At 38.0% G+C, this 27040-nt stretch overlaps 2 protein-coding genes across 2 annotated transcripts; one reads left to right on the top strand and one right to left on the bottom strand.

Moving 5' to 3' along the window:
- Positions 1 to 8402: 8402 nt before the first annotated feature.
- On the top strand, positions 8403 to 8786 carry LOC121369928 (prostatic spermine-binding protein-like). Its single transcript, XM_041495010.1, has one exon. The coding sequence runs from the start codon at positions 8403 to 8405 to the stop codon at positions 8784 to 8786; it is 384 nt and encodes a 127-aa protein (XP_041350944.1).
- A 4805-nt stretch (positions 8787 to 13591) lies between these two features.
- Positions 13592 to 26874, bottom strand: LOC121372153 (UPF0692 protein C19orf54-like). Its single transcript, XM_041498426.1, has 7 exons — positions 26808 to 26874; positions 24644 to 24926; positions 22495 to 22575; positions 21312 to 21433; positions 18007 to 18133; positions 16658 to 16728; positions 13592 to 15550 (listed from the first exon to the last, which is right to left on the bottom strand). Exons 2-7 carry the CDS (start codon positions 24850 to 24852, stop codon positions 15225 to 15227), a joined length of 936 nt encoding a protein of 311 aa, XP_041354360.1. The 5' UTR covers positions 24853 to 24926; positions 26808 to 26874; the 3' UTR covers positions 13592 to 15224.
- Positions 26875 to 27040: the final 166 nt, after the last annotated feature.

Genomic DNA, 27040 nt, shown 5'->3' with positions numbered 1-27040 from the left:
CAGCTTGAATCTTACACAATGATACACGAATATTTCAACTGTACACTAGATAAATTATATTTATTTATTAGAAATAAATAACAGCATTAAAACATATTACAAACACCGTCACACAGTCCAACAGTTGAATCTGACACAATGATATATCCAGATGTCACTTTGAGGCTGATGTATTGTTCTATCGAATGAATTAGCCAATCAGATCCGACAAGAATCAGGTAGTAGGAAATCCCAGGTTTCGTACTTCGAGATTTAAAAACCTGGGATTCCCAGTGCAGATTACGACTTACGCTTTTCTATGTGACAAAACGCAATACTCAAAAGCAGTGTTACTTACTATTTAATTTTAAATTATTGTTATGAGTTCAGTTAACTAGAACACTGACGAAAAGACCAACGAAAGGTAAACGTTCACTATCATTTGTATTGACTAGCACGAACGCAACCGAGAACCAGTTGCACAATGACCACATTAAACGTTCTTGAAAGTAGTGGATTTGTAGTGGCAGACAGTATTCAGTCTGATACGCTGAACACTGGCTATGTGAACACTGGGTCAGGAAATATGACTGTGGTGTTTAATATAACTGGCCAAATACACGGTAATGTATATTTGAGTGCGAGGTCTGAAGACCATGTCATTGTGAACCGGGTAGCCGGAACATCGGCTCCAAATGCTGAAGCAACAAATCGGGTAGAATCACATACTACAAGTACGTCTAGTGAAGAAGAAAGGCATGGCACTGGGTTTAGTATTCGACATGATCCGGTCTCAGATGACGACACCAAGGAGCTTCAAAAGGGCTGTTATCTTCAGACTGAAGACAAAAGTGGAAGCACTAACAAGCAAGACACCAAGGGAATTGGTGCAAGCATTCCGGATATTACAGACAATGAGATGGATTCAGTCAGTCAGAGACGAGACGTGACTACAGTTACCGAAGTTCAAGAGACTAAATTAAAAATGGCCAAGACATCAGATTCGAAACAGACGCCTAAAACGATCGTTGTTTATAAACACTATTGCATTTCTTGTATGTATGGAGACGATTATCCTGATCCTGAGGAATATGATTATCCCGACCAAGACGAAGACATTTATCCTGATCCACAGGACGATTATCCCGATCAAGCGGAAGATGATTTTCCCGATCCAATAGAAGACTGTTATCCCGATCCACAGGAAGACGATTATCCTGATCCACAGGAAGACGATTCTCCTGATCCACCAGAAGACGAGTATCCCGATCCACAGGAAGACGATTATCCTGATCCACCGGAAGAAGATTATCCTGATCCACAGGAAGACGATTCTCCTGATCCACCGGAAGACGAGTATCCCGATCCACAGGAAGACGATTATCCTGATCCGCTGGAAGAAGATTATCCTGATCCACAGGACAGCGATTATCCTGATCCACCGGCAGATGATTATCCTGATCCACCAGAAGACGATTATCCTGATACACAGGAAGACGATTATCCCGATCCACCGGAAGACGATTATCCTGATCCACAGGAATACGATTATCCTGATCCACAGGAAGACGATTATCGTGATCTCTGGGATGATCCCAACGACTATATACAAGAAGACAGCTACCCAGACTACCAGGATGATTACAACTTCGTTATGCAGGAAGACGAATACCCCGATTCCTACGATGATTATGATGACTGTATGTAACGAGATGACAATCGTGGTTCCCAGGAAGATGATTATTGTGATCCTCAGAAGTATTACAATGACCATGTAAGAAAACAACGTTTTCTAACACCAGGGTTATTATTATGAGTTTGTAACAAGATGGGTATGCTCACCCCTTAGGGTTAATATAACTATATAACAATATGGGTATACTGCCTTCCAGGGTTATTATTATGAGTTTGCAACAAGATGGGTATGCTCACCCCTAGGGTTAATATAACTATATAACAATATGGGTATACTGCCTTCCAGGGTTATTATTATGAGTTTGTAACAAGATGGGTATGCTCACCCCTAGGGTTAATATAACTATATAACAATATGGGTATACTGCCTTCCAGGGTTATTATTATGAGTATGTAACAAGATGGGTATGCTCACCCCTAGGGTTAATAGAACTATATAACAATATGGGTATACTGCCTTCCAGGGTTATTATTATGAGTATGTAACAAGATGGGTATGCTCACCCCTAGGGTTAATAGAACTATATAACAATATGAGTATACTGCCGTCCAGGGTTATTACCATGGCTATGTAACAAGATGGGTATGCTCACCCCTAGGGTTAATATAACTATATAACAATATGGGTATACTGCTTTCCAGGGTTATTATTATGAGTTTGTAACAAGATGGGTATGCTCACCCCTAGGGTTAATATAACTATATAACAATATGGGTATACTGCCTTCCAGGGTTATTATTATGAGTATGTAACAAGATGGGTATGCTCACCCCTAGGGTTAATAGAACTATATAACAATATGAGTATACTGCCGTCCAGGGTTATTACCATGGCTATGTAACAAGATGGGTATGCTCACCCCTAGGGTTAATATAACTATATAACAATATGGGTATACTGCCTTCCAGGGTTATTATTATGAGTTTGTAACAAGATGGGTATGCTCAACCCTAGGGTTAATATAACTATATAACAATATGGGTATACTGCCTTCCAGGGTTATTATTATGAGTATGTAACAAGATGGGTATGCTCACCCCTAGGGTTAATAGAACTATATAACAATATGAGTATACTGCCGTCCAGGGTTATTACCATGGCTATGTAATAAGATGGGTATGCTCACCCCTAGGGTTAATATAACTATAAAACAATATGGGTATACTGCCTTCCAGGGTTATTATTATGAGTTTGTAACAAGATGGGTATGCTCACCCCTAGGGTTAATATAACTATATAACAATATGAGTATACTGCCGTCCAGGGTTATTACCATGGCTATGTAATAAGATGGGTATGCTCACCCCTAGGGTTAATATAACTATAAAACAATATGGGTATACTGCCTTCCAGGGTTATTATTATGAGTTTGTAACAAGATGGGTATGCTCACCCCTAGGGTTAATATAACTACATGTATATAACAATATGAGTATATCGCCGTCCAGGGTTATTACCATGGCTATGTAATAAGATGAGTACTATAACTCCCATGGTGATTCTAATGGTGATTACAATGACTATGTTTAATAGATGAGAATAATTGTGATAATACCAAATTGTTAACATACAACAAGACATGCCACGCGTGAGTTGTGTACATGAATGAACAATGTAATTTTATATATATATATATATATATATATATATAGTGTACAAAGAAAGAGACTAAACAGAAACAAAGAATGCTCCGACTTCTTGTGAGTGTTCTGGTCCCCAGAATGATTGCCATGACCATGTAGAAAGATGAGTTTTATAAGATATTAAACGAGCTTCCATTTCGTACCATGTTTATGTCCCGAGTGAAATAATTTTCAGTTGTCACGAGCATAAGCGAGTGACAATGAAAATTATTTCACCAAGGAAGGTGCCAAAAAAAAGAAGGTGCCAAAAGGTTGAGGGGGGATGGAGGGGGGGGGGGGGGAGGGGCACATTATATTGTATACATAAATATAAGTATATACATGTATAATATAAACCATCGCTGTTGGTCCTACGCCAGTCATAGATATCTGAAATGTGGTCGCGGTCGGTCTAGGATCGATCCCCGTCGGTAGGCCCATTGGGTTATTTCCAGCCAGTTCACCACGACTGGTATATCAGAGGTCGTGGTATGTGCTATCCTTTCTGTGGAATGGTGCATATAAAATATCCCTTGCTACTAATGAAAACATTTAGCTGGTTTCCTCTCTATAACTGTCAAAATGACATTATGTTTAACATATAATAGCCGATGATTAATAAATTAATGTGCTCTAGTGGTGTCGTTAAACAAAACAAAATTTGTTTTTCTTTACAGACTAATTTTCAAATAATACACCTACAGTGTTTAAAATATATACCAGGAAATCTAACTATGGTAAATGTAGTAATATCGCTTCTGGACGTCAATGCAATTACAAATTATATATTCAGCATTTCAGTTACTACCAAGGCTCAATGGGTAGGTGTAAACCACTTGCACCGACCAGTGATCCATAACTGGTTCAACAAAGGCCATGGTTTGTGCTATCCTGCCTGTGGGAAGCGCAAATAAAAGATCCCTTGCTGCTAATCGGAAAGAATAGCCCATGTAGTGGCGACAGCGGGTTTCCTCTAAAAATCTGTGTGGTCCTTAACCATGTCTGACGCCATATAATTGTAAATAAAATGTGTTGAGTGCGTCGTTAAAATAAAACATTTCTTTGTTTTATTTCAACTTATTTTCGTGCTTTTATCCAATTAAGGTTCATGCACGCTGTCCTGGGCATACATCTCAGTTATGTGGGATGTCTGTCTAGGACAGTGGGTTAGTTGGTTAATGAAAAAAAAGAGGATGTCGTGGTCTTACACCTATCCATTGAGTCGTTAAAACTCGCTCTGGGTGGGAGCCGTTACCGGGCTGCGAACCCAGTACCTACCAGCCGTTTGTAGATGACATGTAATAAATATACGCACCTGTATAGTGTCCAAAAATGAACTATATCTGTTACCATTTCAACAAAAACAAGTTCGCTGTCGTGGATATTAAAAAATTGCACGTTCTTGAACTTGCAATACCACATGGAAATAGTAGTTTTTATTGAAATTCATTTTTTCTATGCACCCCGAAGTAGTCGTGACGTAGGCCTAGATGACAAGGAATCTGGGGACATGGATTTTGTACACTAAAAACTTGCTATTATTAAATATTATTAAATATATTTAGTAGCTATTAAGTTCTTTTGGACAATGAAGGATAATATCTTTCATGGGGACTTTCGGACAAAATACATGTTATTTAATACATGCTGGTTACATTAAATGGCTACCTTGTAAATTAGAAACCAGGCAATGGGGACAGTCTTCTACCTTCTTGGGGAAATATTACAAGAAACTGCCAGAGATAGGCCCCTATAATGTACAATCTCAAAATGGTGAAGATATTAGAATGAATTTTTAGTTTTTCTGAGTTATGCAGTACTAAAGTTAGGGGACGCCAATTTGGTTTAACGTGAGGCGCCTAAACCAGTCTAGTGAATGTTTTTCCACTCGGTCTAGTTGCACGTAGCCCAGGGTCGACGTTATGATCTATTTATAGCGCAGCGGGAAATTCCAGCCAGGATGTAGAACCTGGTAGGGAATCTTAGGTTTCGCTAACGTTCGCGAACTATTTGATTGGTTCCCGACTGTGGCCATTTGGTTTAACATGAGGCGCCTAAACCAGTCTAGAGGTCTAGTTGAACGCAGCCCGGGGCTAATGTATGATCTATTAATAGCGCAGCGACAAATTCCAGCATTTCAACTGAATACGTACGCTAGAAGTAGAAGGTCATGCGACACCAGTCAATTCTCCGATTCGTGTTGCACGTCACATCCGCTGACCTTCACCCTAGCATGCCTAGCAACCAGTGAACTGGGTGAAAACAAATGGCTCATTTACATTGAATCGCCCATCAGTGTTAGGCATTTTTGACCATTGAGAAGCATAGCACTTCTATTTTGGATTCTGTCAGTATTCTTGTTATACTATAACTACACCTGAACATGATATGTTGCGAAATAAAAATTTTTTTTTTTAATTTTACTTAAAGTTGCCATATAAACATACGCAGATTCATGATATTGCACATGCGTGTGCATGTTATTGCATTCATGTACTTCTGATGTTTTGTTTTAGTCGGTAGTCCCAAGTGTTAATCTGTTGCTAATCAAAACATCGAAAGTTACTATAGGCACCCCCCCCCCCCCCCCCCCCCCCCCCCCCCCCCCCCCCCCCAAAAAAAAAGAAGAAAAAAACAGAAAGAAAGAAAGAATAAAATAATAATAACAAGTATTTATCAAGACGTTGTGTGGGTCCGAACATAGGCCCCTTCCCAACAGAAAGTGACACTGAAAATTCCCAATTTCTATGTTAAAAATTCCCAATATAGGGGCCTATATACACATTTAATTTATTATGTCTGTTCAGTGTTTCTGCCAGAAATTATTTGAAATGTTTGGGTATGGCGCTATGGAATTGAATGCAACCACAGTCAACAGGGGATGGGGGGGGGGGGGGGGGGGGGGATTTTAATTTTAGAAATAGGGTTAAGAAAATCATACAGTAATGATAAGAGTAATTAATTATGTCAAAAAGTTAACGTTAAAAAAATAATCTGCAAATCAATTTGGGTATGGCGCCCAGGTACCCGTTTCACTCTCTGGCAGAAACTCTGCTGTTCTAATAAATTAATTTAACAGTGGTGTATTGCATCATTCAGTGGCCTGAACAAAATCTCAGATATGATTTACTACCGCTAGTTGTCCTGATCCCATCAGACATGGAACACTGGCACCCCCCCCCCCCCCCCCCCCCCCCCCCCCCAAAAAAAAAAAAAACCCAACCCAACCCAAACCCAAACCCAAACCCAAACCCACCTGGATAAATCCGTGAATAAATATATAACCGGTTTCTGATCAAACCGAAGTTGCAAAATTGATGCGGCGACGCAGTTTGGGTTTTGGGTTTTGTTTTTTTTTTTTTTTTTAAAGCATGGATTGGACAGAAAAGGTGGGTATATACTTTTTCGGGTTTTTTTTAAATGTCCTCTGCCTCTGCTTTGGTTCCTTCTCTTGTGCTGTGGGCTTGTGCTTTGCGTGAATGTCTATTATAAACTGCCCGAGCATTTATAGATTAATGACCTCGTGGCCTAATGTTGAATGTGATATATATGAATATCTTACAAATATTCCTGAGGAGTACCTGCAATGGGGAAACCATGATAAATCGCAAGTCACTCGAAGCGTACAACCAGTTGTGTGTATGTGCGTGTGTGTGTGTGTGTGAAAAAATATATATAAAAGGTAAAATATATCAACACTATTCCTTTCCTTGTGTGTACGATGAGTATTTTGATTCACAGAAAGAAGATTACATTGATCTACTGAGGGAGATTATAAGCCTACTGATCTACTCAAAATCCGTGGTATGTGGCATCATGTCTGTAGGTAGCCCGAGTACTCTGACTGTAAGAGAGCTAGACGGACATTTGGACATAAACACGCTCTCATTACAGTCAGAGACCAAGCTATGTAATGAGAGCGTGTTTATGTCCAAATGTCCGTCTAGCTCTCTTACAGTCAGAGTACTCAGGCTAGTCTGTAGGATGGTGCATATAAAACATCCCTTGCTACTAATGAAAAACATATAGCGGGTTTCCTCTCTATGACTATGTCAAAATCGCCAAATATTTGACATCCAGTAATCGATGTTTACTAAATCAATGTGTTCAAGTGGTGTTGTTGAACAAGACAAACTTTAACGTTTTGTGTTGTAGAGCGTTTCCCTTTTGAGAAACGGAAGTCTCCGACTTAGTACAAGACAACCTGTCTCGATAACCCGAATCTCAAATACAAACTGTTACGAGCAGACTGTTACTTTACATATGTCATAAATTACTGTTTACAATAACCAGTCTACTGGCTTAACACCAATCAGATCCGATAAGCTAGATGGTGGGGAAATCCCCCGGTTTCTAAATCCAACAACACAGACACTTACTGGGATCGAAGGATTACAATTGTTTTTATAAGTATCAAACCCAGTTATTAATATTATATTAACTTGATTTCAGCCTGTTGTTAAAACCTGGCATATGAATTAAGTTGAGAAAGCTGTCGAGAAAAGAAGAAAGAAGGTAAATATCTACTATCGTTACCTGCATGGACAAGTGGTGATGTCACAAAGCAAAGCCACAATGTCTAGTCTAAACGTTCGTGAGAGTAGTGGGTTTGTGCAGGCACAATCTATACAGTCAAAAACACTGAACACTGGCTACATGAACACTGGCTCAGGGAATATGACTGTGGTGGTTAACATAAATGCTCCAGTACACGGAAATATCATAGTGGGTGCGAGGTCTGAAGACCATGTGATTGTGAATCAGGTAGGCAAGACACCGACTACTGATGCTGAAGTAATAAACCACGTAGAATCGTGTTCTGCAAGTATTTCCATTGTTGAAGAAGTAGAAGCTACTGCTTTGATTGGCACTGAGAATGTAGCAACAGGAAATAACATTCCAAACATTCCAGTGTCTAGTGACAACACGGAGATATCTCAGAAGATCTGTTATCTTGAGACTGAAGACAGACCTGGAATCACTATTAATGAAGACTCGAAGCAAACGGATACACGAAAAGGAGTTATATAGAACGGAATGTGGGTCTTGCACATGAGCCACAAGACATTGCCACAAGCAACGAGGGTGATGAGCCTAAAACCAAGATGCCTAAAACAATAGGTTTCTCCGAGAACCTTCTCCAGAGTACCCGATTTTCTAGTTCCACGGGTTCTGGAAATGATGTTTGTCTCAATCTCAGTGATTTTATACGAAAAGATGAGTGTCCGGATCCCCATGACGAAGATGATGATGATACAAGCGAAGATGATTATTTCGATGACCTAGATGATTCTGATGAGGACAAAAGCCAAGACGATGATGATAGTGATAATGATGATGATGATGCCACAAGTGATGATGATTCTTTGAACACCCATGACGATGATGATACTTCTGATGAGGACAAAATGAAGATGACATTTCGTTTTTCCGATGATAATGATAATAATGATGATACTTCTGACGACGATGAGATTAATCGCCAATGAAGATGGGTTTTTTCGCATTATTCTTTCCGACTTCAGTGATAAAGATGATTACTTAGTGATGATTGTTAACGTGACGTAGTTATAAAATATGGCATTTTAATAATAAAAAAAAATATAAAAAAATATTTTTTAGTAAATAGTTTGTTGCCCCAGAAATATGTTATGATAGTGTACGAAAGGGTTGGGGCCCTGAGCCACCTTACACACCTAGCAAACATATACTAATATAAAAAAGGAGCAATCCTGGAAATAAAAAGACTTGAAAAGTGAAAACTTCAAATGAAGTTATAATATACTTCCAAAATGGCGTCATACTTATGACAGTTATACACAAACAAAGTACTAAGTGTAAAGTGTGGCCTTCTAGAACTTTTAACCATGGTTCCCAATTGTCGTCGAATTCTATATGAAAACAGTTTTTGTAATATATGTATTTTTCTATTTGTAACTTATCTGTAATAAAATTGTTGATACCAGTTTCATTTAGTGTACTCTTTTGTAATTTTGATTTGTATATGTAATATTTTACGTTAACAATTAACCGGTTTACAAATATATGTTTACTATTTATAATTCCAAATAGGACTGTGTTCCTATTCAACTGGGTATAATCACCTTTTTGTAATAACCATTTTTCGATAATATTCAAGAGTTCAACGACTTTAGGACAGTCATAAAATAGATGCTGCAGTGTTTCTAGTTCATGTGAACAAAAGTTACACATACTAGAATCAATCAGTTTTATTTTATGTAAAAAGGTATTTGTTGGTATAATTCATTGTAAAATCTGGTACTGAAACCACAACAGCGTTGGGTCTTTTAAAGAGCAAAATGGTAAACTATAATATTTCGCCCATAATGAAGAGGTAAAATCACACCCTTCCGCTGAATATTTCATTTGTGATGTAGGAACTATAGATGATTTATTTAGTAGTTTGTAAAAGGTTTTACTTTTATTTTATTATTGATATTTGTATAACTCTTGTATAATTTAGTAAAACAATATAAGCATGCCAATGATAAAGATGAATTACTTAATCCAAATAATTGTTAAGCAGTGATGTGGTAGCATAAATATGGCATTTTAATATTTTATTATTGATATTTGTATAACTATTGTATAATTTAGTAAAGCAATATACTGGAAACTGTCTTTTATTCTGAATGTATTTATGTGGCCATTGCATGTATACATACCGGTATTGACTGCACGTTTTGAAAATGGGGATGAGTGCAATTAACAACTGGGGAAAGATGAGAGCGTGAGGTGATGGACGGAGAGAGAAAGAGAGACGGAGACAGACCAAGCGAGACACACACACACACACACAGAGAGACAGAGGGACATACACAGACCACGAGATACACGGATAAAGAGATACACACACACATACCGAGAAGAGAGAGAGATGGGGGGGGGGGGGGGGGGGGGGGGGGACGGGACTATCGAACAATTGGGTAGGTGGAGATGGAAAGAAGTTTTGATAGTATACAAATATTTATAAAATATCAAGACAGAAAGAAATGTTTTATTTAACGACGCACTCAACACATTTTATTTACGGTTATATGGCGTCAGATATATGGTTAAGGACCACACAGATACTGAGAGAGAAACCCGCTACTCTTTTTTTTTCGATTTCAAGGGATCTTTTATATGCACCATCCATCAGACAGAATAACACATACCACAGCCTTTGATATACCAGTCGTGGTGCACTGGCTGAAACAAGAAATAGCCCAATGGCCCCACCGACGGGGATCGATCCCAGACCAACCGCGCATCGAGCGGGAGCTGTACCACTGGGCTACGTCTCGCCCTGACAAGCGACATGAACAAAATTATGCAAATGTTCGTAGTAACTTGACATCACAGCATACTTAATATTCGAAGATTATGTTTAAAGTCGCCGACCCTAGTTTTTCAAGGTACGTACCGTTTGGGGTGGGTGGGTGGTTGTTTGTTTTGTTTTTATTTTTAGAGTTTTCTTTTTTGTGGGGGGAGTGGGGGGGGAGGGGGTGTCACAAAATTAATTTTGAGCCAAGCCCATAGGAACAATATCTGAATGATGTTTATGCTTCTTTTTACTAAATTTCACTAAAATAACAATTTCACGAACTAACAAACATATATTTAAAAGTAATCATACATAAAATATAGTCATCCAAGATGAACTTAAATTGTGTTTATTAATGTTAAACCCTTTAAATATACACGATTGTAAGTAAGTTTATAATCATGGTTCAGATAGTAAGACAATATTGTATACAATACACACTTAACAATACTTATTTTGTATAAATTAATTTTATATTCACTTTTAATATTAGTTAATTAATTAGGTGTGTGTGTGTGTGTGTGTGTGTGTGTGTGTGTGGTTGTGTGATATATATGTGTGTGTGGTTGTGTGATATATATATGTGTGTGTGTGTGTGTGTGTGTGTGTGTATATATATTTATTACCCCAAAAGGCACTCATAACGGGGAAAATAAAAATCATAATTTCTCACTGAGAAATTATCATGCATTGGTCTAACGAACAATACTATTGGATGATTTGACGCTTACAAAACAATGACCTTGTCGGTACTAAATATGACGTCATCACGATTTGGCAAACACAACATTTTTTATTTGACGTCATGTAGTTTAAAGAATTTGCGTTTACGGCTGTCTGTTTTTGGTGTTAAATTTATAACAAAATGTCATTTTAATGCAGTTCATTATAGATTTTGTACCAGAGTAAAGAGGACATTTGTTTTTGAAAATGATCTATGGACGTGATTAAATTACAAAGTTATAGCAATACTCAGAACAGTGCGTAAAGCGGTTTATATCCTTTTAATACATGTACGTGTATGTGTGTTGAAAATAAAGGCTTTTAGAGAAAAAATAGCTCAGGTAATAAATAGAATAACAAACTCGTAACAAGATATTATCAAATGTATGTCCCTTGTGAAATAATTTTCATTTGTCACTCGCTAAAGCTCGTGACAACTGAAAATTATTTCACTCGGGACATAAATTTTATAATAATATCCTCTAAATATATATATACATATACACACACATGTATATATATGTGTGTGTGTGTGTGTGTGTGTGTGTATGCGCGCGCGAGAGTGTGTGTGTGTGTGTTGTAATGTATATAAGTGTGGAACACGCTGTGAAATAATCGGCAATCCAAATAAACATATTTTTATTCGTAGAGTAAGAAAGAAAAACTACATTTTCGTCCTCAAGTGGGTGTGCCTTAAAATCTGCTCACTCCACCACCACCATCCCCTCCCTTTAGTTCCTAGGGGTCTGTTGAGATCTCACAAATACCAAAAACATAAGTACATGAGACGTTGAAGGGGGCAACTGCCCTCCTTCACTATTGAAGTAAATCCTCAAATCCAGGCAAAAACGATAGAGATATTTTCGAGCAAAATGTAACTGGCTTGAAACCTTTTCACCGTGTATTTTCATAATTATAACCACAATATTAGTTTTATTCCTTGTAAAAATGAGTAGTTATTCGTTTGCAATCCTATATAGCTGTTTGGCAGTAATGCTAATATGAATAAATGTTAAATTCGGTGTTTGTTTTTTAATTCGGGCAAAAACGGCCTGCGACGCACCCCACCCTCCCCCACCAAAAAAAAAGAAGCGTCCGTACGTCAATGACCAGAAATACATGGTTCCGAATTTACGCATGTAAATACATACATTAACAATGCTTAAACACAGGCTTCGTAAGTTCGGTCCACAGAGGTTGATAATTTAAGCAGAAACGTTGACGGTTATTGGCTATTCAGTGTATAAGTTAATGGCAAAAAAAACACCGTGTCATATATTGAATTATTTACAGACAAGTAACTATGGTTAGTGGATCTAATCATATAAACATTTGCTCTACATACTAATTTTAATATTATGGTAGGCTATTGTTTGACAGTGCAAGGAGCCTGTCCAGACAAACGTCTGTCGCAAGGCAGGCAATATTACGCAATATCTGCTGACCGCACGAGTGAACACGTCAATAAGAGCCATATCCATTTGCCTGGTCGCATCTGTCCACAGATCACATCACAGACAGATACAGCCCCGGGACCCACGCACTACCCCCCAACTGGTCCTAAACATGTAATTAGGATAATTCCACCTGGATTTCCAATTTGTCCAATTAAAGATATTAACAGACAATTCGAAGTTAAGTGCCAGTATAAAAATACACTAGTGTTCTGTCCTGCAAAACAAACAATGTATATATACTATATTTCATAATATGTATGAGTCATCTTACAAGAGAGAGAGGAAGGGGGGGAGAGAGAGAGAGGAAGGGGGGGGGGGGGGGAGAGAGAGAGAGAGAGAGAGGGGGGGGGGAGGGAGGGAGGGAGAGAGAGAGAGAGAGAGAGAGGAGAGAGGAGAGAGGAGAGAGGACAGAGACAGAGACAGAGAGTCATGACTTGATGTCGCTTTGTATTGTAAAATAACCGGGTGCTAGTATAGTAAGAATAAATCGGGGTACACTAGTTCGGGGTCTAAATTATGGCTGGCTATGCTCGGCACTGCTAATTGCCGCAGACAGGCAGTCCGCAGTACTTCCCCAGCTAGACAGATAAGCGTATAAACCGAACATTTCATTTCCCCATTTGCTTGGGTACATGACAACTCTACCCTGCTCCCCCCGCCCCATACGTTTACGGTTAGTTATGCTATGGCCATGCCAAAGGAAACTTACAAGCGCCAGACATAATGATCACAATTCGTCTTGTAATTATTACGTCCCAAACCAAGATACAAGAAACAAGACAAAATGTTAATTTAAAAAATATTTTATAGTCAGTAACAACATTCCAGTCCTTAAATACACTGTCGTCACAGATGAATTACACTTTTCAAAACAAGACTCACCGACAACACATCGTGGTTCACTTCCAGGCGCGGATCCACGATGTTTGAATAGAGGGGGCCCAAAACCCGTTGTAGTACAATGTATTTGAAAATATAATTGAAAGGTCCTAGAAAGGTGGACGGGATAACTTTGCATCTTTATGTATTCTGTAATATATATTGTTTCACCAAAAATAAGGGGCCCCCACCTGAATCCGCGCCTGACTTCTTCTACTAGTGTGTCGTATAAAACATATCTGTGGTAACTTTAAGCCATATCATCATCGGTTTAAACAATATTTACCATCAAATAGACTGATTAGCCAACTGGCAAAAGCCCATACTAAGGCCTCTCTTTAATATTATACAAGTTAAGATGAGCAAAATATAATAAATTAAGAATTTTATTTAAAAATTGCTATAAACAAAGAGGAAACAAATTAAAAGAAAGAAAAGTACATAGAGTAATTGATTAGATTTCTCCAGAAGCCAGTTAGTATAGGACATAAGCCTACGAGACAGGAAGCAGGGGGGCAGCTGCTCCCCACCCCCAAGTGCTGGAGCAAAACCTCAAATTCGGGCAAACATGATACAGATATTCTGGTAAAGTGTGCTAACCTGATAACTTTGTACCATGTATTTCCATCATTCTACCCTCAAAAGTAGTTGTATTCCATGTATAAATGTGTAGTCATTCGTTTGAAACCCTATATAGCTGTTTGGTATGTTGTTATCCAGATTCGGGCATTTTTGTTTAATTCGGGCAAAATCCAGCCTGACCCCCTTCAAAAATGGGAGCCCTGTCACTTATGGTATATAGGAGATTATTGCTGACAACCTGGAAATGAGGGAATAATCGGAAAATAATTATCGTGTATGATAGAAGGAAATAATAATGACAATGGGAAAAAAGACGTCAGCTACAAAAACAAAGAAGCAAAACACAAATTCCCCCCATTACTGGGTTCAGATAAAATGGAAACAATTAGATAACAAATAAATGGAACACACAGTCAGACCATCTCAGTTCAAAGATGCCCTGACAACATTGAGATCTTAACACCTCATGGCTATAATAAAAACAAGCAACGGCACGGAAACACAAATCTGCATCTCTTATTCTTAATATTTAAGCTACATTTTACCAGACAGGAAGAAAGGCACATAAAAACAAGGCACGAAAAAACGGACACACCCGCTTAATATTCTGACACACCAGGGTCTCGTGTTCCGTGAAGCAAATCTAGCGCTAATATCACCTTAAATGCATTATTTTGTTGGTTGGTTTGTACTTATTTCGTGCTTAGATCCAACTAAGGTTCAAGCATGCTGTCATTGGCACATCCATCTCAGCTATCTGTCCAGGACAATGAGATAGACGTGTAGTAGCCTTACACCTACCACTTGAGTCGTTAAAACTTGCTCTGGGTGGGAGCCGGTACCGAGCAACGAACACAGTACCAGCCTTATGGTCTAAATGCATAAAATAATTAGAGCTAAGATCGCTTTGTAAAACAGGGGCCCAGGACGGTTGCCTATTGTTGCAATATTATAACATCCTAATCCTTTGTAAGAATGACTATCCTTCCACACAACCCTTCCAATACACCTCCATGAGGAATGACGTAGGACTCTGAGTCTGCCGCCCGGTCAGGGTCGAGTTCTGTGAGGTTCGTGGTGCTGGCCAGGAGGTCCTCGAGCGGCCACACCCCGGGGTACTTGCTCTTTCCCTGCTGGGCGTACACCGTGACACGCTGCACCGCATGCTGCAGCTGTAGCAGCGAGGACGGGTTGGAACAATGATACAAACCACTGTGTTCAGGGTCCGCTGAACAGAGCGAGCGTACTGTTGATTCCAGTTCGTGGTCGACCACGAGAAAGAAACCTGGTAATAAAAATTATTTGTGTGTGTCAAATGAAGTCTACATGTATGAGATTATGCATGTTTATTTGTGTTAAATGAGGTACAATATATAAAATTTGTTTTGTTTTGTTTAACGACACCACTAGAGCACATTGATTTATTAATCACTATTTGTTGGATGTCAACCATTTGGTAATTTTGACATAGTCTTAGAGAGAAAACCAGCTATATTTGTCCATCAGTAGCAAGGGATCTTTCATATGCACCATCCCACAGACATATAGCATATACCATGGTCTTTGATATACCAGTCGTGGTGCACTGGCTGGAACGAGAAATAGCCCACCAATTGCGATCATTCCTAGTGATAAATAAATAGCATTATATTTAACCCTCCCCTCTCATTCTCCCCTCAACCAATCTATGTCTGCCTCTATTCATCTGCTCCCACTCTCTCTATCACTTTATCTCTATCTGCATGTGTCTCTCCTTCCCCTCCCTCCCCCCCTCCCTCCCCCCTCTCTCTATCTCTCTCTCTCCCCACCCCCTCCTTCCCAGCCTCTCACTCATAAAATATTACAATATATCGACTACATTAACAATATTTATAGCTTAATTATACATTTGTATTTTCAATTACTATTTGCCAGTAACAATTCAAACAATAAAAACCATCAAACTAGACTGTTTTCATAAAATGATATATAACATACATAACAACTAAAACAATGTATGTCTAGATATATGATTCATAATCAACGACACAAATATATAACAATTATACACATTTTTTGTTTTGTATTTATGCACAAGGTTGCTAACGAAAACTTTAGATAGGTCCCCTATGACTTTGGCCTTCAATCCATGTTATAATAAACGTTAGCTTGTTTAGTCAGTGGATAAATAAAATAGTGTTACAAAGCTTACCACCCTCCACCTGTTACAGACCCCATCTCGCTGGTGCTCTCTTGCACCTGCCAGTGGAGGCGGTACCCCCTCCAACCCACCACTTTCTTGTCCTGGACGGAGGAGCCGGCCGAGGCTGGCACCTGTGCCCATGACAGGCGTGCGCTACAACAGCTTGCTCTAAATGTGCACGTAAAACACTCTGACCTGACCTAAGCCTACCTGTTATGAGAGCCCAATGAGCTTTATGACCTTTCTTCAAACAAGGACGGTGGTTTTTGTCCGAATCATAGCTGAAGTGTCTGGTGAAGGAAATCTAGACAAAACATTTGGTTGAGGTTGAGCAGAAAAACAACTATGGTAGGAAATAAAGGAACATAAAAAGAAATAATAAATAAAGGAAAGAAAGCACGAAAGAAAATCAGAGAAAAAAAAGGATATCTACAAATTTACAACAGTTACTGGTTTTGGATTAAATGAAAATATAAGGGCACACTATGAGATCATTTGAGAACTTAAAAGAAACCCTGGTCATTTTGATCTTGGTTGCAATAAAAACAATTTCATATAAAAAAAATCCTTTTGAAACTGAAATCACTGATCTAATAAAGGGTGTCACATCTGAAAATAATAAGGTGTCAAACAAATTAAACAAATCTTTAAATTTAAAAACCCATTGTTTAATTTCAGAATTGTGCTTCTTTCCACTAGCCCACATAGATAACAGGCTCTGCATGTTAAGCATTAGCAGGGCTCAAATTTAACAATTTGTGTCCCACGGCAATTTTTAAAAGAATTGCCATGGGTGAAATGTCCCTCCGACAGCTATTGTGAGCCTGCCTATGGCAATTTAAAAAAAAAAGATAAATAAACATGACTGAAAGGCTATTTTGCTTTATGTAGACATATTTCAAATGTGCAAATGTTAAATATTGGCAGACAATGTACTCCAGGTCCCGTGCTTATAAACCTTTAACGTCATGGCAACGCCATTCAAATAGCATTACGTTAAAGTCTGGACTTTATTAAAGTCTAGACTTTAAGTTTTATAAGCACGGGCCCAGGTGTATATATTTTGCCATTGTTGTGTAGTTTTACCTATAACAATTTATATCTCAACAACGGCAATTGCCGTCGGTGCCATCGTTAAGTTCAAGCCCTGCATTAGTCATGTCTTGATGATCAATTATAAGAGAACATTTACTGGTTTGGGTCTTTCGACATGATGATCGATTACAAAAATCCACAATCGATGATGTGAGAAATTGTAAATGTTCCTCCAGTTTACATGCTAAAATTGATGTAAATACGTTGGGTTGGGGTTTGTTTTCATGTGTACTTAAAGAAAACATTATATTAAATAGTCAAACGGTAAAATGTTTGATTTATTGGATCTATTTTGGTGAACATGACACTAGGTTCATGGTACCTATAATTTAAATCCTTCTTATGTTTACTAGTATATAATTCTAACCGATTGTGTAATCGAAAGTTGATCAGTTGGTGGAAACGGATTATAATCGATGAAGGATGATTAAATTCCAACCGAGTTTCAACTCTGTAAAGGATACGGTATCAGCAGCACTGCGCCTTGAAGGAGGCTCTTCACAATCAGCTGTCTCTCAACATCCCCACACACACCAGACACCATTGCAGGACAGTGTAGCGTGTCTTGTGCCAAGGTTTTCATGTACTCCACTGTAAAGACAAAGGTAATGGCACCATGACTACACATGTCTCTCTTATCTAAAGTAGGGTAACATGGCAATCTGATTAAAATTAGCTCTACTGGTCTACCAGTAGATCTAACAGCATTGCGTGGACTCCCATGTCCAGGTGACATTTCATCTATAAATAACAATTAAATATCGACCAATTACACTTCGCCTTTTATAGCATTATTCAGGAGCATACAAATTCTAAATATATTGGGCGAGACTATTTATGCAATAGGTGAACTTCTTGGTCTATTACAACATTAAAAAACAGGGGAAAAGTGCAGTAATAAACACTGAATTGTATATACGTATAAACAGATTTTATGGCTATACCATCACAGGGTTTTTTTTCGTCTTGAAACAAATTTTATATAAAATTATATATTGAAATTAGTTTCCGGCATACTTCGTAATTCACCCGAATCATTTCGTATACCCTCGGCATAATCCCGAATGTTTTCAAATTCTTTTCAAATCACTGACATGATTTTTCAAGTAAGGTTTTGATTGGTTGAATGAAAGGTCAACTGCACATGAACTCCAACTGGGTGCTGTTAGATCCACAGGTAATAGTAATTAACCAGTGGAGCTAATGTTAATTAGATTGGGTAGCATGGGGTCCAGTCCCACCTCAGTCTAATTGAAATCAGATCTACTAGTCTAGTAGTTATTAACCAGTGGAGCTAATTCTAATCAGACTGGTTCCCTCTCCTTTTCTTCTCATTAGATCATCAATACTTTCAACAATGAATTTTAGTATCACACATATTTAATATGATATTACCAGGATGGTTTTGACTAGCAATAAATTTACAACTGTCTTTACATGGTCAAAATACCTTAAGTGATCTCTAATAAAAAATATATTTATTTGTGTTCAAAATTTTATTAAACAAGCACATTGTTTTGATTAAAATAATCTAATGGTTTAAAGACACATGTGCTTCTTTATTTCTTTTCTAGTTTCTTTCAAAATCCTGTTGTACATAATACCCTCTTTTCCTCATTGATTATTATTGAAATACATTTATACCCATGTACCCAAATTAACAGTAACAGATATCTGTTCCTTTTTTACTCTCAAAGCAAATGAGACATACAAAATATAATTATATTATTACATTATAATTACGTAATTGTCGCCATTATATTGTATGTATATAGGAGAGAGCCAAGTAAGTTGGCAAACTTGTGCCCAATCTTTTTGTTTTCATGCAATAAAATATGTTTTCAATCAAATTAACAAGGTCAAATAGCCTTCCAATAACCTGGCAAAGCCAGGAGACCAATAGGTCGCTTTTTAGAAGTCTTCTTGCTTGCTGTTGGAATTCCTAGTCAGCCCTGGCTGATATATACAGAGATTTAGGATATACTCATTGTTCATGAATTTAGAAATAAATATATATGCTTGTCAGGTGTTAAAGTGAAAGTTAAAGTGTGTTTTGGTTAACGACACCACTAGAGCACATTTAATTTATTAATCATCTAACATTTGGTCATTCTGACACAGTCATCAGAGGAAACATGCTACATTTTTCCATTAGTAGCAAGGAATCTTTTATATGCACCACCTCACAAACACAGGATAGCACAAACCACGGCCTTTTGATATACCTGTCATGGTGTATTAGCTAGAACGAGAAATAGCCCAATAGGCCCACTGACGGGGATTGATCCTAAACTGACCATGCATCAAGTGAGCGCTTTACCAATGGTCTACATCTCACCCTCGCCAAGTGTTAATACTCATATGAATAAATCCTAGTAATCATCTCGTTCCAGCCAGTGCTCCACAACTGATGTAACAAAGGCTGTGGTATGTACTATCCTGTCCGTAGGATGATGCATATAAAATATCCCTTGCTGCTAATCGAAAAGAGAAGCCCATGAAGTGGCGACAGCGGTTTTCCTCTCTCAATATCTGTGTGGTCTATAACCATATGTCTGATACCATATAACCGTAAATAAAATGTGTTGAGTGCATCATTAAATAAAACATTTCCTTCCTTCCTAGCAATCATTTCAAAGTATAATAATTGTTTTTTAAATGTAACGATAATGTACTCAGGCCACGGAGAATTGAAAATCTGTGTCACTCATTTATCGGTTACGCATACATATATATATCAGGGGTGGGAACTGGTAAACTGTCAAAAAGAGGAAATCTACAGGGGTCCTGGAAATTCTTGAAATCCTAGCTTAAAATCTGTGCCATCTGACACATTTTGGAGGAAAGGACGATTAAAATGTGAGGAAATGCAATGTTCCATGAGAGTAAAATGGCTGATCCAAGGAGAATTCCCACCCCGATATATCCATTTCCTTTTTTGTGTAACACATTATATCCATGTAAACGGTGCTCAAAATTTGGCGCAAACAAAAAATAGGTTACACAAAATTTGATTTGCGCAAGCAACGATGGAACTAAACAACCGTTCTCGCAATTTTTCAGAGGCCCGTGGACCCAAATTAACGGTAACAGATATATGTTCCTTTTTTACTCTCATTCCAGCCAGTGGACCACAACTGTTATATCAATGGCAGTGGTATGTGCTATCCTTTCTGTGGAATGCAGGCCCTGACCGTAACAATTTTCAGTGGTAGCCCACCGAGTTACCAGGTTATGAAATCTGGTAGCCATCAATAAAAATTGGTATTCCCATAGTTTTTTTGGGGGTTTTTTAATTTTAAAAGAGAGAAAACAGGAAAATCATTTATTTTTATTAAAACATGTTGTATTAGGTGTTTAATCGTCTTGTTGTTTAAATAGTAACTGAATATGCCAATAAAATCTAGAAGCCAGGCGGACTACCGTGTTTAGACATCTGGTAGTCCAAGTGAGAAATCGGTATCCAAAACACCTCGGGCTATCGCTAAGGTCGAGTTCTGCGAATGATGCATATAAAAGATCCCTTGCTGCTAATGGAAAATTGTAGCAGGTTTCCTCTTTAAGACTATATATAAAAAAATTACAAAATGTTTGACAAACAATAGCCAATGATTAATAAACCAATGTGTTCTAGTGGTGTCTTTAAACATTTAAAAAAAAAAAAGTATTATTACTGTTGAACATTGTTGAACTGTTTTTAACCTGTACACAAGGTGAGATGTAAATAGAAAAAATTGTCTGTCTACTTTTTACGGTTTATGTCTTATACCTGAAAACAGCTCTCCTTGTTTTGACACGTTCAGCTCTCTGCTCCTATTAAATATATGCTGTGTCTTGATGTGAGGTTTACCGAGGAGAGACGCTGACATGGCTAGAGCTACAATCCCACACCTGTAACGAGTAAACCTGATGGTGTTAGTAACAGTCCGTCACTGTAGTAACTATTATGGGATATCATAAAGATATCAGATATGACAATTTGAGAGAGAGTGTATATGTGTGTGTGTGAATGCAAGTGTATGTGTGTCTGTCTGTGTGTGTGTGTGTGTGTGTGTGTGTGTGTGTGTGTGTGTGACTGAGTGACTGTGCGTGACATTGTGTGCATGTGTGTGTGTGTGTGTGTGTGTATTTTGTAGAGTGGGTTGGTAACTGATGCCTTTACAATAAAAATGAAATAGAAATGCTAAAAAGAATTTGGATACATTAATATGAGTAACAAGGTCAATACAAATACATAGTTAACATGCATGACAACCACACACATTTAGCCATCAACTCTTAACAAAATGAATTAGGAACATAGAGATAGACTGAGAGATCAGATACAGACATAAGAGTGAGATCTAGAGATAGAGACAGAGAGAGAGAGGAGGATCAGACAGAGAGAGAGAGAGAGAGAGAGAGAGAGAGAGAGAGAGAGAGAGAGGAGAGAGAGAGAGAGAGAGAGAGAGAGAGAGAGAGAGGAGGAGGATCAGACAAAGAGAGACAGAGAGAGAGAGGAGGATCAGGCAGAGAGAGAGAGAGAGAGAGAGAGAGAGAGAGAGAGAGAGAGAGAGAGAGAGAGAGAGAGAGAGAGAGAGAGAGAGAGAGAGAGAGAGAGAGGAGGAGGATCAGACAAAGAGAGACAGAGAGACAGAGAGAGAGAGAGAGAGAGAGAGAGAGAGAGGAGAGCGAGAGAGAGCGAGTAAGTGAGTGAGTGTGAGAGAGTGAGCGAGTGAGTGAGAGAGAGAGTGAGTGAGTGTGAGAGAGAGAGAGAGTGAGTGAGTGTGTGTGTAAATTCAAGTAAATGTCCAGTGCTTTTACATTCTTACTACTTGAAGTATTGTCTCTCTTCTGACAAATGTAATTATCCTATCATCACATTTAATAACTTAATGTACATAATCTATTTTACTATCATAAACTCTGTCACCTAACTATTACAAATAATTCAGTAATCTGTGAATACATACGCTGGTCCATTCTGTAAAATAGGGGAGACAGGTTGGTAGAAAGAAATATAGCAGTATTTGGCAGAGTTGCTAAGACTGGACCTATAAAAAAATAAAATAAAACAATTAACCCTTAAATATATATTAATATTTTGCTTCTTTTGAAACGTTGCAAAGAAATAAATGAATGTTCATCAAAAAAAATATTACAGGTTTTTACCTGATGTGTTCACGACATCTTCACATAGTGTTTGAATCTGTGATTCTTGGTGGTGTCCTATACTATAACCATGAATGCAATCATGTTCCACAACCACCCATGTAGCCTTTGACCCATCTATTCATCTAAGCAATATACCATCAATCAATATATCTACCCATCTATTCAATTACCTATTCATCTACTCACCCATCCATTATCTGTCAATTACCCATCCACCCATCACCCACTCAAACATAACCTGCCCACTCATCCTTCCATATAATATCCATTATACATGCATCCATCCATTCAGGGTCAGCACATAGCCCAGTGGTAAAATGGCTATGGACGATCATGGGCGGTGGGCCCCACGGGCTATTTCTCACTGTACACCACGACTGGTATATCAAAGGCTGATGCAGTGGTATGTGCTATCCTGTCTATGGGGTGGGACATATAAAAGAATCCTTGCTACTAATGTAAAAAGACTATAATATGTCAAAATTACTAAATGTTTGATATCTAATAGTCGATGATTAATAAATCAATGTGCTCTAGTGCCTGTGGTGTCAATAAACAAAACAAATTTTAACTTTCCATCCATCCATCCATCCATCCATCCATCCATCCATCCATACCTGTATCCATCCATCCATCCATCCATCCATATATCCATCTACCAGGCCTCGAAACGGCCTGTGGCCAGGTCGCCAAATGCGACCAAAGCCCTGTTTGGGATACTTAAATATTAAAAAATAATGGTGTCAGTCGCCCAAATAATATTATTTGGGCGATCTTCTTTCTATAATATATGAGCTACTATTAATAACTGTATGACGTGTATTTATTCCACATTAAAATTTTGCTCGTGGGTCACAGAACTGAAAAGATCGGCTTACCATAATTTGCCAACATTTATTTATATTATAAACATTGATGTTGTATAATAAAAGCAGTCATTCTGATCCAGTTCGTAACCATTTGGAACATCTCAGCCGAATACGTGATCAAATTCTAACATTCCCTAATGCCGTCTTAATTTTTGTTACATGCTTTGTGGTGTTCCGATTTCTGTTTTGTTTTTTGTTTTTTAAATCCCATTTTAATTGGGGGTTTTAATTGGCCAGTTAATTTGGTGTCTATTGAATTGACTAATGAAATGAATTGTTACCATTTTCGGAGTAAAATCACGATCATGATGTCCTCTGCCGGGTGGAATTATTTTCTTAAATGCACAGCAAGAAGCAAAGGAAAAAAGCAAGCATGCCAAGGAATTTTAATTTGTTTTTCAGTTCTGTCTGGCGCAAATGAAGTTAGCTTCTATCAGGATAAGAAAAACCTTATCCGCACTTCGTTTGTATCTATTTCTTACAAATACTTATATTAAACAGTGAACACATGAACAAGAGTTACACTTCGCTAATACTTGAATAACAATTATGTAGCTCAGTTGTTTTTTTGTATTATACGTGAGCTATTCCTGGGAGATGAGTCACGCCATGTAATTTTCCGTTGATGATGTAAACAAAAAATTATTAAGTTGAGATATTTTGTAAAATATGTACAAGATAAGTAAATAATTTGCTCAAGCCAGTATTTACTTTTAATTTTTCATTTCAATATCGTGTATGTTGGTATCTTTGTTATTTAGAAGCACATTTCATATGCTTACTTGAATATCTCGCTTAAAACCTGAAATATAAATATTTCATGTTTGGGCTACCTAAAGTAAGTTTGGGCCACTGGAAATGAAATTTTAGTGGCCCAGATATTTGTTTTTGGGCCACCATATATTTTGGCGAGTTTTGAGCCCTGCCATCTACTCATCCATATAAATTATCCAGCCATCCATGTGTATATATATCCATCCAGGCATCCATCCATATATCCATGTATACTGTACATAGAATATAATGTATAATAAAACAGTCATAATATATGTAATAGATTATTGCATATTGCACCTACTGCTTTTTATGAAATAGTTCATAAGCTTCACATCCTAAACTGTGGGATGAGATCTCTTTGGTGATTGGTTGTTCTATTGGCTGAGTGCAGACAGAACCATCATCAGCATTATCACCTGGAATGGGTCGCTGGGGTGAAACTGGAGATGGTGGTGGTGGTGGGGGTGGAGCTGGAGGTAAACCCTCTTCACCCATCATAATCACTGACATGCGTTCAGCGATAAAAGATGTGTATTAGTCAGACAGGATGATTCTGAACCTGGACAAGCATCTCATCAAACAGTCTGAAAAATAGCACACATTTAAATTTTAAAGGCAAGTGCAGGTTGACAGCAAATCTTATGTATCCATATATTTGGATATTTGGTGTAAGTTCAAATAAAAACAATTAAAAAAAAGACTCAGTGCACATGGGTTTAGTCAATATACATGTACAAACTGTGAATAATTATAGGCTTAGGGTCCAAGGAGGGTGCATGGGTGGATGTTGGGTGTGTGCACCCTCATTTGAACTTTGAAGTGTCTAAAAAATCCAGTGTTTATTATTAAATCCAATGAAAAAAATAAAAAAATATTTAATGACACCACTAGAGCACCTTGATTTATTAGGCAACTGGATGTCAAACATATGGTCATTTTGACAGAGGAAACCCGCTACATTTTTTCTCATTAGTAGCAAGCAGTGTTCGAGATTAACGGTATCCCGATATCCTGGGGATACCAGATTTTAATTTTGGATACCAAACTTCAAGAAACCTGTATCCCACCGGGATGCCATATAATGTTGTTGGGTTTTTTAATCCTGAGTTTTTATTTTTCTTTGAATCTATAAAGTCGTTATTTGCCAGTGAAGTTAAGTAACAGTATTTTCAAGCTCGTACCCTGTCTAATGCTACGTCGTAACAATATTTTCCCCAACTCGTACTCAGTCTAATGTCATACTGGAGCAATAGCGGTGCAACAAAAGACTGGGAACCGCTAAATTGCTGTTGTTTTTGTTGCATGTTGCCTCCCTTCAAATATTATTTAAGATATTGATTCCACGTCTGCAGACAATTTATACAGGTAGGCTTATTATTAGTAATGTTGAGAACACTTATAGATTACTGCTAAATACTAATTTATGTCAGTATTATACCAAAATGGATGAAGCAAATCTGTTTGCCGATTTCGTTCGATTGTGAATTCTGCGATTTCGATTATGATATCAGTGTAGCAATAGGCAGGGAACAAGAACAGTGTCGTCCAAGTTTGTTACCATGTAATTTATGAAGTTCATTTAAGTGGGATACTAAATTCTCAGGTGGGATACCAGATTTTGAAATGTTAGTATCCAACTGGGATACTGCCCAGAACGTTTAATCTCAAACACTGGCAAGGGATCTTTTATATGCATCACCCTACAGACAAGATAGTACATGCTATGGGCTTTGATATACCATTCTTGGTGCACTGTCTCAAATGAGAAATACAATGAAATGCACAATTTGTTTTCTACTGGTTATTTGATGGGAAGGGAGGTGGGATTCAGCTAAGTCAGATGAGTGTTCGCCTGAGGTCCTTGCATCGCAGAATCAAACCATCTCCATTAAACTGATTGGGTTTTTTCTCGTTCCAACCAGTGCAACACAACTGGTAAAAGGCTGTGATATGTGCTTTCCTGTGTGGGAAGAAGCATATAAAAGATCCCTTGCTGTATTAGGAAAAAGCCTGTCCTGGACAGAGGAGCCGGCCAAGGTCGGCACCTTGCCCATGACAGGCGTGCGCTAAACAGCTTACTCCGAATGTGCACGTTAATCCCTATACCATACCATACCATTAGGGAAAATGTAGCAGGTTTCCGGTGTTGACGAGTCAGAATTACCAAATGTTTGACATCCAACTGCAGATGATTAAGTAATCAATATGCTCTAGTGGTGTCGTTAAACAAAACAAACATTTGATGGGAAGATTTCTTGTTACTTCACATTTATATCAAAGGTGTCACGTACTATGTAGGCTTACAGTTTACTCATGGCGGTTTAGCAAAATTATTAAAGTTACTACAAAAAGCCCCATCTAAATCGTTAGTGTATTTTATGGTTCTTAATGTTGTTTAAGTACGTTCATTCAATAGTGGGTTTTTTTGTACACACATGCATGAAGTAATGGAGTGCTGAACTTACCTCTACTTTTAAGTTTAACATATAAGCTTATGCACCACAAAGGATGATTGCAAAAGGCGCAACAGTTACATGTCACGCGCCGCCTACCATCGGCGCACATGGCTATGAAAGAATAATCTAATATGCACATTCCGTAACACTGAAATGCATGAATAGTAACGTAATACAGTGTAAATAATATATATCTGAGGTGGTCTCTCCCGACCATAGTTATGTAAGGAAAAAATATTTGA

This window comes from Gigantopelta aegis, chromosome 4, assembly GCF_016097555.1.
Source record: "Gigantopelta aegis isolate Gae_Host chromosome 4, Gae_host_genome, whole genome shotgun sequence".
NCBI classification, from domain to species: Eukaryota; Metazoa; Mollusca; class Gastropoda; order Neomphalida; family Peltospiridae; genus Gigantopelta; species Gigantopelta aegis.
The sequence above is the reverse complement of the archived record's forward strand: the minus strand, read 5'-3'. Positions and strand labels throughout refer to the sequence as shown.

What these genes read in the sequence shown, in the direction of transcription:
- LOC121369928 (XM_041495010.1), top strand. Translation starts at nt 8,403, where the DNA reads ATGCCTAAAACAATAGGTTTCTCCGAGAACCTTCTCCAGAGTACCCGA.
- LOC121372153 (XM_041498426.1), bottom strand. Translation starts at nt 24,852, where the DNA reads ATGTCAGTGATTATGATGGGTGAAGAGGGTTTACCTCCAGCTCCACCC. An exon ending in ATTTTACAGAATGGACCAGC is followed by an intron (nt 21,434 to 22,494) that starts GTATGTATTCAC and finishes TACTCGTTACAG; the next exon opens with GTGTGGGATTGTAGCTCTAG. An exon ending in TCATTGGGCTCTCATAACAG is followed by an intron (nt 15,551 to 16,657) that starts GTAGGCTTAGGT and finishes TTTTATTACCAG; the next exon opens with GTTTCTTTCTCGTGGTCGAC.